At 46.1% G+C, this 12526-nt stretch overlaps 1 protein-coding gene across 1 annotated transcript in view; it reads right to left on the minus strand.

Annotated features, from left to right (window-relative positions):
* The window catches only part of MYO5C (myosin VC), an 87489-nt gene that overhangs the window by 31107 nt on the left and 43856 nt on the right, over window positions 1-12526 (minus strand). The window contains exons 18-25 of the mRNA XM_081048637.1: window positions 12048-12159; window positions 11072-11283; window positions 8577-8742; window positions 7796-7942; window positions 6888-7052; window positions 5492-5585; window positions 2668-2731; window positions 461-641 (exon numbers count right to left, since the gene is read on the minus strand). Of these exons, the coding sequence (XP_080904763.1) occupies window positions 461-641; window positions 2668-2731; window positions 5492-5585; window positions 6888-7052; window positions 7796-7942; window positions 8577-8742; window positions 11072-11283; window positions 12048-12159 (1141 nt within the window). The remainder of the gene's footprint in view (window positions 1-460; window positions 642-2667; window positions 2732-5491; window positions 5586-6887; window positions 7053-7795; window positions 7943-8576; window positions 8743-11071; window positions 11284-12047; window positions 12160-12526) is intronic.

Genomic DNA, 12526 nt, shown 5'->3' on the forward strand with positions numbered 1-12526 from the left:
TAAGAACAGAGGGACACATAGGTTTGTGTTTCCTGGTACAGAAAGAATGCAATTAAGCCTGACTTTTCAAGCATGGATCATTGCTTTTGCGGGATTTTTCTAATAACAGTTTAAAATGTAAGATTCTGATAATAAGGTAATTGAGTTTTAATCATTCATGTATAGATATATAACAACATGATGAATTGTGTAATAAGCGCTCATGCCAATTTATAATTTAATTCAGACATATCCTCCAGGTCAACATATTTGAGTAACTTCATGTAAATGTAATTTCAAGAAAGTTAGAAAGCTGACCTTTAAAATACGAAAAACAACTATTGCTAGGTTAAAGGTGGCTTGGGGTTTACACATGGAAGAGCTGAAGGCACCAGAGCCTGTGGGAACGAGAAACTGCTCCCTCTGTGCAGGTGAACTGACTCAGCCAGAGAGCTCATCCACAAGTGAGAAGGGCTCCTACCTTTGCCTGCTTGCTCAGTCGGGCCACCTCCCCCTTTAAGCCATCAGAGGTGACCCGCTCTTCCTCCACCTGATGCTGCAGTTGCATTTTCTCATCCTTGAGAGCTGTAATTTCTTCTTTCAAAGACCAGATCTTCTTCTCATAGTCTTGTATTTTTAGTTCAAAACTTTTTTCAAGAATTCTGGGGCAGCAAAAGGAAAAAATAATTTAGAATTGTCTCTAAAGTCTTTACGCTGAATTAGAACTATATGTCATTTTGAAAATAGTAAGAGGAGACTTGGAAAGGAGGAGACAAGCTAATTAGGCTCTATTGTGACAGTTACAATAGACACTGGCCTTATTTTTAGCCGTTTCCTGTCCCCTTAGGTTAAGGAAGCTTCTTACACCTTCTGATCTGAGAAGTGGGGCTCTCCAGTGGTCACCCACAGGAAACACAGGACAGGGAGGCTGAAGTTAAAGACTCAGTGCTGGTTGGGGTGCTGTATTCCCAAAGCTACCCTGGTTCCCTGCGGTCCCTTGGAGGGGCTACTTCCCTCAGCAAAGACCTTGGTATAGTCTACCAAGTCCTAACATCGGCCAAGTTCCAAGGATCCTGGAGGGTTTGGCTTAGTCCCACACAAGTGAATACAGCCATTTAATATGTCAAAGGCTTTAGCCCTTCAAACATTCTAGAATAAATAGCAGCACATCCAGGTGCCCCAAATTCCATGAAAACCCAATTTCTCGTAAGACACTTGTTCAATTAAATATGGGATGACTGACCAAGAAAATAATCAAAGAAAGGTACATGACCTGTCCCACCAGCCCAACATGGCCCTCAGGGGCCCAGTCAGAATTAGCAGTCCTAGGGGTGCTAGGAGTTTCTTAATCATCCTTCTACTTGCTGGGCTGACAGCTCAGTTCATTTGATGACTTGCTTTCACAGCACAAAGGGAAAAGCCCCAAGTAAGAGAGTCGCATTCCCAATAGGTTGTTTCGCTTACTTTTATAGATATTAACAAACTTTTAAACTTTGTTTTCGGGTCTTAAGAAAAACTGCAGTGTCCCTAAGAGGCCAGTGAAATACCTTTGAAGAAGCAGACTGCAAGCAGAAATGTCACGTAAGAAGAATCTTAGATTTGCAGCCTACACTGGTCAGGTGTGCACCCACAGGCTGTGGGCATCTTTGCCCCTCTTGAGGGTTGGGAGAGGGGCCAAGGCTTCCCTAGTCAGCTGACCGGGCACTAGACGAGCTACAGGTGAGAGGTGGAGAGGGCTGTAAAGAGCTCAAAGGGACCCGGCCTCAGCCTGGCTCTCCAAGTCCTTTGCTTGAAATGGTCACTCTCAAGTGCCCCCAGTCCACAGTGAGATGCCCACTGCACTCCTCTTCTCAAGAGGTCATTGAAAAATAGATTTTCCAAGGTAAGAGGTCAAATATCTCTATTTTAAAACTGATGTAGGACCATGAACCATCGTATGTATTTCTTAACTCTTAAGAGCTCTCAGGGACACTCCTTCCCCTTTTTGGCCTCCTGCCTCCTTACCCAGACTCAGCTTCTCCTGCTAACTAACTGCATGGGGGAGTTGTATATCCTACCACCCCAGGCAGCCCGGAGCCTTTTAAAGCCCCCAACGGGACATGCCAAGAATGTTCCATCTCTCCCCAACACCCTGCCACGCATCCCAACTTTGAGATCTAACACCTTTCAGTTGACTTCCTAAGAGAGGAAGCATGGATTGAAGTCTTTGGAGATTAACAAGGGTTTGATATTGACATAGGAAAGGTGGGGCTGGTACAGTGCAATCATGGGGAGCTGCCTTCATTTTTGTGAGGGGGTTTATATCCCTTATTTTTTGGGGCAAGAGTCAAGTTAACAGATATAACAGGTAGGGGAAGAGAAGGAGGTTTATTTCCTAGGCAATAATCTTCTTGGACTTGATGGAAGTTAAAAGGGGTGGCAGTCTCTTAACTTTTCACTGTCTTAGCAATAAAGGGAAAGCAAGAAATTCCCAGTGGTCCACAGTCCAGAACTGCAAACCTGTGCAGTGTCTGAAAGGTACACACTGTGGGACTTAGCTCTCACAACTCTCGAAGTCTCTCACTTCCCCCAAATATTCACACCTCGCTCTCCTGTACCTGGGATCTGCTCTGTGCAAGCTGAGAAGCTAACTATAAAACAGCAGAGAGAGAAAGAAGCAGTAGTTGTAAGGCAAACTAGATTTCATACATCCTTTGTTGTTGTTCTTTTTGGACATCATCAAAGAGCTGCTTGGTGAGGTCATCCATTTTTCCTGTGAAAAGAGAACGCTTTTTGAAATATGTCTGCAAACCAATGCCCTGATGGATTCACATCATCTTTGAGAAAGTGAGAATGCAAGAACAATGATGGGGTATTTATTACTAATAAGACTTAGGATGAGAATGTAACTTCCACTTCTATAAATTAGAAATATGGGTAAGGGGGGGGATTCAAAATAATAATTCTCACAAATTTGTCTGGGTTGGAATCTATGGAACTGTTTCATTTATAGTACTTTATTGGTCTGACTATCGCTTGTCTAATTAAAATACACATATTGGCTTTGAGATAATAAATATGATTATTAAAAGTAAAGAGGAATCCTTTGGGAAGAAGATGATCAACTTATGACAGGGTTTCTCAATTCCAGCGCTCCGGACACTTCAGGCTGGGTAATTCTTTGTTGGGCAGAGGGGGCCTGCATTGCAGGCTCTTGAGCACCGTCCCTGACTTCTACCCACTAGCAGCCAGTAGCACCTCTGCTCCAGTTGTGACAACCAGAAATGTCCCCAGGCATTGCCAAATGTCCCCTGGGGGGCAGAGGTGAACAAAAGTGCTTTGGTTGAGAACCACTCATTCATGGTAATCAAGAAAATGATAAACTGTCTGCCTGCATCTTGGGAAGAGGAAGTATAAAAAGATGCTGCTGCATTTAAATACAAGAGTCTCTAACACACAGTGCAGGTTAAAGGGGCACTGGGCAACTGGGAAACAGTCACCGGGATTCTGGATATTCTCTGGCTACGAGAGCCCCATGTGCCCAACACGTCCTCATACAACAGGGCCCTTCAAAATGGGAGCAGGATGACAGATGCAGCCCATCAAAGCCCGACGTCCCTATTTGTACTTAGCTGACACCTCATTTTGAGTTCTGCCTCATTTCTGAGTCCTGCCCCAGAGGGAAGCCCAGGGATGAGGAGATGATAGCAATCTTCCAAATTACTCGGTTAAAAAAAACCCAAACAGCCAAGGTTAATAGTTTGTCTAATGCACAGTCTCATGTCTTTGAATCCAAACGATTGCTTTAGAATGACATGAGTCAGCCAGAAATAGGAGGCGAGACGCTTAAGCTTTAATTTAGAAGCAGCATATTTGATATAATTTCAATTTTCAGTTCACTCACAGAATTGGCTTCAGATCTGGTGCTTACCATCTTGGGCCATTGCTGCAAAGGGGCTAAAGAGGTGGCTCAAATGTGACTTTCTTCCCGACCACAACGGGATGGTGTCCACGTTGGAATCTCAAAATGGGGAAATGACTTTGATAACATCCCTTATTTACAGGTTGCAGAGTAAAGTGAAGCCTGGTGCGTTTCACTAAACATTGTTTGGCACATGTAGGGAGACCCTCAGGATAAGTGCTTTATAAACACTGGATTTGAAAGTTTTCACACACTTTTTAGAAGAAGGTATCAAATTACCCACCCAAACATGTCAACACCGTCAAATATGTAATTTTCAGAACACACTGGTGGGAATTTACATTTTCTTGGGGGGAATTCCACTTAAAGCTAGAGAAAAAGAACACCTAAGAGGAGTGTATTATAATAAAAAGGAGGCAGTGGGGAAGCCCTTTCCTAATTCAGGTTCAAGGTTAAGTCGCAGACCTCTGACAGCCCTCTGTTCATCACCGGCCACATACATCACCAGTTCTTAGAGATAGGGTGGAGGGCACACTGTATCTGGAGCAGGCGGGCACGCCCGTCGTTGGCATCATCCAGACGGCCTTTCCTGCTCGGCTGGGCAGGCTCAGGATGTTTACTTCCTCCTACGGACACGTGCCTCTCCTGCTCTCTGACTTGAACCCCCAGGGTTCCTGCTCTCCTCTGGATCCTGGTACATCCAGCCCCTGCTGGGCCTGGGGTGTGTGCCAGATCTCCAAGCCCGAACCCTCGTGACTCGCGCCCCATATCAGAGCCTAAGGAATGGATCCCTGGACAAGACGGATAATCAAGTGTGCTGATTTAAATTATCTGGTCAGGAACCACCAGACTTATGTTCCTGTTGGAATTTAGCAAGTGCTTGCAATTAGAATTCGAGTTGGAGAGCTATGAATAGACAGAGCTAAGCTAAAGGTGGCTGCTCCATACCCCTAAATAAACGTGATACCACCCCTGGTTCCAAGGGTCTGCGTCTGACAGCCTGTGGGTGGTGCAAGTGCTAAGCAGGGTCCTGCAGGTAAGGCCAGGGCAGTAGCAGGGGATGGAATACCACGGAGGCCAAGCAACATGGACAGATCTGAAATTTGATGGCAAATCCCTGGCAAGCAACAAACATTACTCCAACATTACCCTGCCTATGCAGCAGGATTACCACAAAGTTCAAAAAAAAATAAAAATGCAGATGTCTGAACCACCCCTGCCACCACCACCCACAGGCACACCCATGTACACGTACACACACACACACACACACACACACACACACACACACACACACACACATCTTCTCCTCTCCTGATGGAAAAGCTCCAGGCTTATGGCACAACCATCTGTACTTTGCAAATAGCCCAGGAGGGTTGAGACCGGGATTGCTGCGCTGTCTGACAAAAGATAGAAATAAAAGCAGATGAATCTGTCGTTACCACAATTTAAATAGTTATTTTCTGTGGGGCAAAAATTTTCTCATCACACTAAGTATACACCAGAGAGTCTTGATTCTGCCTAAAACTTGGTTCACACCCAAAAGTTATTTCCAGAACAACTGGACAAGTGAACTCATGGATGTACAGATCAAGCCACTTTGGGTTTTACCTTTCAGCTCTTCAGTTTGCTCCTGAAGCTTCCGCTGTATTTGCCCTTTTTGTATTTCCAGTTCTGAATTATGTTTCTGAAGCTTTGCCAATTTCTAGCGAAGGGAAAGGGAAAAAAAAAACTTTTTTGAAAACCTCATTTCAAGTTTTGTCACCATTGCCTTTCTTGGTGAAAAGATGTATATTTTTAAATGAATATGGATATATATATCCATAGCTTAGCTCCTTAGCTCCTATCTGTGGCTAACAGCCAGCACCAGCCCATTGCACTACATTGCATTTACTTTAACATGCAAGGGCCCCAGGTGACTTCAAACAGACACCAGTTTCCAACCTGGCCCAGCAATGGCTGAAATCAAGGAGAAAGAACCAAACTAAGGTCTCCTCAAAGTCAAGGATCCTCCTCTATCCTTTTCTTGAGCTTCTCAATAACCAGGGTATTTATAGATTTAATATAAATTACTTATGATATAACACAGATTTGCACTTCAGGAGTGTTATGACTCAGGAAGGATGTGTGATCATGACAGAATTTCTATTATTTTAGCTTCTCTCGGTCAAGTGTCTGCTGGCCTGGCAGCTGGGCCCCTGGGTGCTGATTGGTGGTGGGTGCCCAGCAGTGTGGGTGATGCCAGCAGCTGTGATGGTGCAGCTGGGTATGGCTCCGTGGGGAGTGCAGAGCAATGCTCTCGGGCTCCAGGCTGCCACAATCCTGGGTGCTGCAGGACTTTGGAAAGTGCAGGAGAACAGACAGTAATAAAGACCACCTCCTTAGAAAATATTAGCTCAAGCCTGTGCACGGCTCTATAATAGGCATTTGGCTCAATCATTTCATCTGGAAATTTCATCCTCACAACAACTCTCTCAAGTCCCTTTTTGTTATCACTGAATGAAATTTCAGACAGGGTAAGGGACTTGCCTACGGTCACCCAGCCAGACAACAGCAAAGACAAGACTGAACCTGGGACGTTGGATTTTTATGGCTACTGCTCTTTTCACTACACCACAGACATGAAAACTTGCCCGGAGCTTTGCACTGCTGTTCTGGGCAAGATGCTTCAGGGGACACACCAGATGGGCAAGCAATGGGGGACCGAGATCACCCTGGAAGAGGGGCAGCATGCGGCCAGGGCTCCTTCTCGGCCTTTTTCACTTTAGAAAAGTTGAAAGGAAGAGGAAACCTCGTGTTGTGTTTCTTAAAGATTGAACCTCCTCCTCCTATGCCAGACTCTAGGGCTCTGTCCCCCCTCCCCTAAAAGGAGGCTTCCTCGGATCATGGAAGCCAACAGCAAAATCTGCTCTGCTCTGCAGAATCCTGCCTTGTGGGAAAATGCTGCGCTCTGGTCTCTTCCATGGAAAGACTCCCAGGTATTGCCAGAGTCCCAGCCAGCACAGACCTCTTCCACAGCAGCCTTGTATTTCTTCCCCTTCTCCTCATAATTGTGCCTGTGGGCAGTGGCTCTGTCCAGCTCCGATTCCAGTTTCTGAATCTTCTCCATGTCACCGGCCCGAACAGCAGCCAGGCTGGCCAGCTTCTCCATCAGCCCGTGGTTCTCTCTGTTCTAGAGAAAAGAGACAACAGGTGCTTAGGGGGTTATCAAAACTAAAAAAGCAGCACGACGAGAAGAAATTACACCAAGACCTCACATTTATTTATTTGCACATTCATCCATTCATGAAGGATCCCTATGGTATAGTTTAGGGCTAAGTTTAAAGTTCACCTTAGGAGAATCTCGGTATTAATTGAGACAGGTCCAGGAGTGAGTTTTATACATCTGGACGCTGCATATTCTGCAGCCCTCACCCACTGGCTGACAGCATGTGGACTTTTTTCCTACCAGTGGGAATGGCATGGGGAGTCTTCCTAAATGAGGGAGGGCTGCAGCTAGATCATATGGATCTTTGGGTAAATTAGAAAATGGCAACTCCTCAGAGCCAACACAGCCCTGAGGGAGCGTGGCTCGGCACACAGACAGCAGCTTTGTGCAAATTTTAAAAAGGAGTTCCTGCCTCAAGGCAGCCCAGCTCTATGCCAGGACACATGGTTGGCAAGCAGAGCCAGGCTGGATTTCAGCCCCACTTGCCTTCCTGGGCAGCTGCCCTTGTGCAGTGTACAACGTATACCACTGTACAGAGCAGCTCTTTACAGTGTGCTTCTGTTTTCTAGCTCAGGTGGTCCATGTAAACTGTTTGAACCTCCTGACATGGGTATAATAAATCTTAACTGCATTGCTAAGGAACTGGCCCAGAACAAAATAGATCTGTTAGGAAAAGTAAGCATGAAAGATGTGTTACCAACACCTACTTGGTCTTCTAGCTTTTTCTGCAAACGCTGGACCCTGTAAGTAAGCTGAATGTTGAGCACGAATCGCCGGATATTCTGGAATCTGCGTCTGGCCAGCCATGCCCGAGCGTATTTCTGAAGAATCACAGCCTTGTGTTCCTCTAGTATCTTTAAAAAAAGATTTTGTGAAATGCAAACTGGATCTCCATTCTTTGTCTCATCAACTCCTCTAATGTGGGGAATGCAACTACCCAAATATTCCCACTGTGTAATATATGAATTTCTTGCAATCAACCCACAAAGACCTATGACAGACTTTTGAAACAATAACTAAATTCTACCTATAGCAGACATTCACATACTAGACCTCCCTGCTCTTCATGAAGAAAAACTATCTCACTACAGGCACACCTCAGAGATACTGTGGGTTCAGTGAATATCGCAGTAAAATGAGTCACACAAACTTTTTGGTTTCCCAGTGCTTAGAAAAGTTGTGTTTACACTATACTGTAGTCTACTAAGTGCACAATAGCATTGTGTCTAACAAAAAGCACATATCTTAATTAAAAAATACTTTATTGCTAAAATATGCTAACTACCATCTGAACCTGTTGGAAACATGGTGCCAATCAATACATTTGCGCAACACAGAGTTGCCACAAACCTTCAATTTGTAAAAAACAAAACAAAACGCAGTATCTGTGAAACACAATAAAATGAGGAATGCCTGTACTGTTGGTGAAAAATAACACGAGCCCTGGGAAACATGTGTCCCCAAAAAAGCATGTGGTCTTAGTCACACCTTTCGATACGTCCGCCTTGCCAGGAATCCTCGGGTATAGGCCTGGATGGTGATGGTGGCCACGCGAATCAGTTGGTACAAGTTGCGAACAAGATATCCACGACAGTACTTCTGAATGATGATGGCTGCCCAGGCCTCTTTCAAGGCCGCTGCAGTAACAGCTCTCCTGGGTTAAGAAGAATGTGGAGTCCCTCCGTTATTCACAGAGCACTGACTAGCTCGTGCAGCTCTTTTCTACTGAGCAATAGTCAAATGTTTTGCAAATCTACCCATTAAACTGTAAGCGATGTGTTCTAATGCCTACATGAGATCAGTCATGGCTACCTCCCCTTTCACCCTGTTCTAAACGTGGATCTATTCCAGGCATGAGGAACCATGTGGGAACATTCACCCTTTTTATATCCAGGCCGACCCATCCACTCGCAGGCCCACAGGGATCGTGACAACAAAACCGTGCTTTGGCATCGTACTTGCTAGTTCTTCTATTCCCTCATTCTTGTGGGAAATCATGCCGGAGGCTCTAGACCAGGGCTGGCAAACTATGGTTGGAGGCCAAACCTGCAGTCTCCCACCTGTTATTGTTAGCGTATCGGGACACAGCCACACCTATCACATACTTACTGACCGTGGCTGGTTTCATGGTGTAAGGGCAGAGGCGAGCAGTTGTGGGAGAAACTGCAGGGCCCCCCAAGCCCAAGGCATTTGGCTCTTACAGAACAAGTGTGTCAACTCCTATCCAAAGGATTGGAGGAGAAGACAAAGTTCTTACCTTCAGAGTTTACAGCCTCATAGAGTAGACAGACTTATAAATGACCAAGTGGGATATGAGAAAAATAAAATAACTACGAAAAGACCTATTAGAAAGTTCTTACAGAACTACCATTCTGCTTGGGAAGGGTTGAAGTGTGAGCCAACCTTTGATATAAAACGATTTCCGTGAAGGTTGGAAAAAGCGTTACACGCTGAGAGACGAGCGAAGAAGGCATGGAGGCTTAGCAGTGCCCGAAATATTCAGAAAAAGAGAATCTGTCTGGAATTGCTAGAATATAATATGCATGAAGAAAATTTGTACTCAATGAGGTTAGAAAAATAGATGGGGCTATTTAAAATATACATACATATATATATATATATATATATATATATATATATATATATATATATATATATATATATATATATATATATATATATATGTGACAGGCACTGTGTTAGGTCCTAGGCATGGATGTACTGGAAACCAACAAGTATGGTCCTTATCCTCACAGAGTTCCTATTCTTACGAATGCCTCGAGGCCGTGGGGCCCTGAGTGCCATTTCGGAGACTGAATGCTATTCTGTAGGAAACATGGGGTCACTGGAGGCATTAAAGGCAGCTGCAGGGCAGTGGCTCCATCAGGCCCTGCTTGAGGAAGACAGAAGAGAAAGGTGGCAGGTGAAGAGCTGTGCTGCATGAGAGTAAGGTAAGTGAAGATGAAGGCATCATTCGGCACGGGCGTGGGAATGGAATGAATGAAACAGACACAAAAGGCAAGCACTGAGGAGGGGTAGAATGATCAGGCCTTGGTGGTCCCCAAAGGAATGGGAGCACAGGTTTGGGGAGGGAGAAAACTCTAGCATTTCCTGCCTAGGAGACTGCTGTTATTAACCAAACCTGGAAGCAGTGGTGGCTGCGTGACCATGTAGATGGTTGCCTGGGGGAGCGAGGGATGGAATGGCAAGCACAGTGTGGGGTGTGCTGAGGCGAAAGAGGAGGTGCACCAACCACATGGAAAAGCCCAGATGCCGCTGGAGGTCAGGCCTCAAGCTCAGGAAGTGACACAGCCTGACCCTTAACACTTGCCTTCTCGACAATCCTAACAGCCTGCGAAGCAAGGAGGCAGAACCCAAACACAGAAGCACACGATGCTGTGTGGGAAGGACACCAGTCTCACCGGCCAGCCCAGCACGGCCTCTTGGGAGCACTTGAGGGATGGGATGGCAAGGCTGACGGAACTGCCCTCCACTTAGACGCCCCTTGGGGCCACTGCGCTAGCCTTGCCCAGGGGTTCGGCCTTGCCGTGGATCCCCTCAGGCATCGTCTGCCCCCCACCATCTGCAGGTAGGCTGGTCAGTGGCTATTTACAGCATCTTTACTCAGGGGCTTCACTAAGACCATGGTCATCTGAGGCATTTTCAATTCCCACAGCAAAGTGGCCCAGTCCCTCTACCTGGTCTCACCCAGAAGCACCTCTGACCCTCTTCAGAGACACCCTGATGGGGCTTCCACTCTCCAGGTTCTGGTTGTCACCCTTCCCACATGGGGACAGCAAGCAGAGTCAGCACTACCTGTCCCCGAGAGACACACCTTCTCACCTCGAGGCTCACGGCCACCTCAAGGAGATGCACTCTGGCTCCCAGGAGAAAGGCCCTTTGTATTTGACAGCACCCACCACCGGAGGTCATCAGCAAAGATAGCTGTACAATTCCACACATCTGCCTTTGTTCCAACATACCTCACGGTTTTCTGACGCCGGAAGTACTGCTGGATTATCAGGGCAGCTTGTCTCTCTCGGAGGAATTTTTTTCTCTGGAGCCAGCCACGAATGTGCTTTTGTATCACAACACAACCCTGCCTCAGTTTATCTAATCGGAGTTTCTCTAAATAAGCCACTTGCCCTGCTCTGAAGAAAATTTTGGTTTTACCAAACTGGTACTGATTAGAATCCTGGAAGAGAAAAATGATATCATCAGAAACAAAATCTTCTCAGGTTTTCTGTATAGTAATTGGAAAAGATGTTTAGAGATTCAAAGATACCAAAAACATTGTTATTTGGACATATCTGGTCTTTGACATAAAACAGAAAAACTTGATCATGATCTAGAAATTTGTATTTTGACTTGTTTAAAGCCATGTTAGGGGAAGAAATGGACTTGAGGTGGAGGTGTCCATCTGTGAGGTGCAAAGGGGTGTGTGCATTCTCAGTAATTCTCGGTGGAGCTGTTGGAGAACTTTAGCCTCTCATACGTGGTTTTCACAAAAGGGCAGAGATGCCTGCAAAGGCTTGGTTTCGGTCTCCATTTTGGCTTCTCTTCACCACCCTTTTTCCTGGCCATCATACCTCCTTCCCTAGCTCTCCTCCATCAGAACTCATCACTTGAGCAATAATCTAACTCTACACTGAGTGCCATGTCTGGAAGCCCCTGGCTTAGTAACCATCTAGTTGACCAGGTAAGACTGTGGGAAAATAAAGCAGGACAGGGGGTCACCGGGGGAGGCCAGGGTTCGAATCTGGGTCACTGCTATCAGGAGCTGATGCTCCATGCATGCATCTGCTTTGAACTCCTTAGCACGCAATTGCTTGGGACACATTCTCCTTCTTCTTAGCTATTCGTGACAATTGTGGTCCAGAGACTGAGGCACAGATGAGGAAATGCATTTGGAAGACATGCTTCTAAGAGCTCATGACTCAGGAGGTGAGCAAGACTGACCTGGATGAGCCTGTGTAAAACCACTTTGCACACCTCCTTTTTATCGCTGAACGAAAGCTCATGTTTGGTCATGAGGATACCGTAACGACTGTAGAACTCGATGTACGTCCACCTAGAATGTCAAAGCAGGATCTAAGGAGGCATACCAGAGAAGGCACGTGTTGAGTCTGTGCTCCCTGCGGCCTTACCTGTCTCTGCTGGGGGGGGGGGGGTGTAGGTAGAGGTGGGCTAGAGTCTGTTCTGAGGATATGGCACTGACCTCTGACCTGCCTCCCTCCTGGGACATCACCCGAACCTCACACTGAGCACACCCATCTGCAATCTGGACTGTTTATGCTAAATTTCACTCCAACAATTCTCTTCCCCACCCCCAGCTCCCTTTCCCAGGTGCACTGGGAGGCAGTGGGTGACCCTCTCTAGCAGTGGAGGTGGGTGATGGGTGGTGATGATGGCAGCCTCTGTCCTGCACAATATCTATA

This window comes from Rhinolophus hipposideros (genome assembly GCF_964194185.1).
Source record: "Rhinolophus hipposideros genome assembly, chromosome: 5".
NCBI lineage: Eukaryota > Metazoa > Chordata > Mammalia > Chiroptera > Rhinolophidae > Rhinolophus > Rhinolophus hipposideros.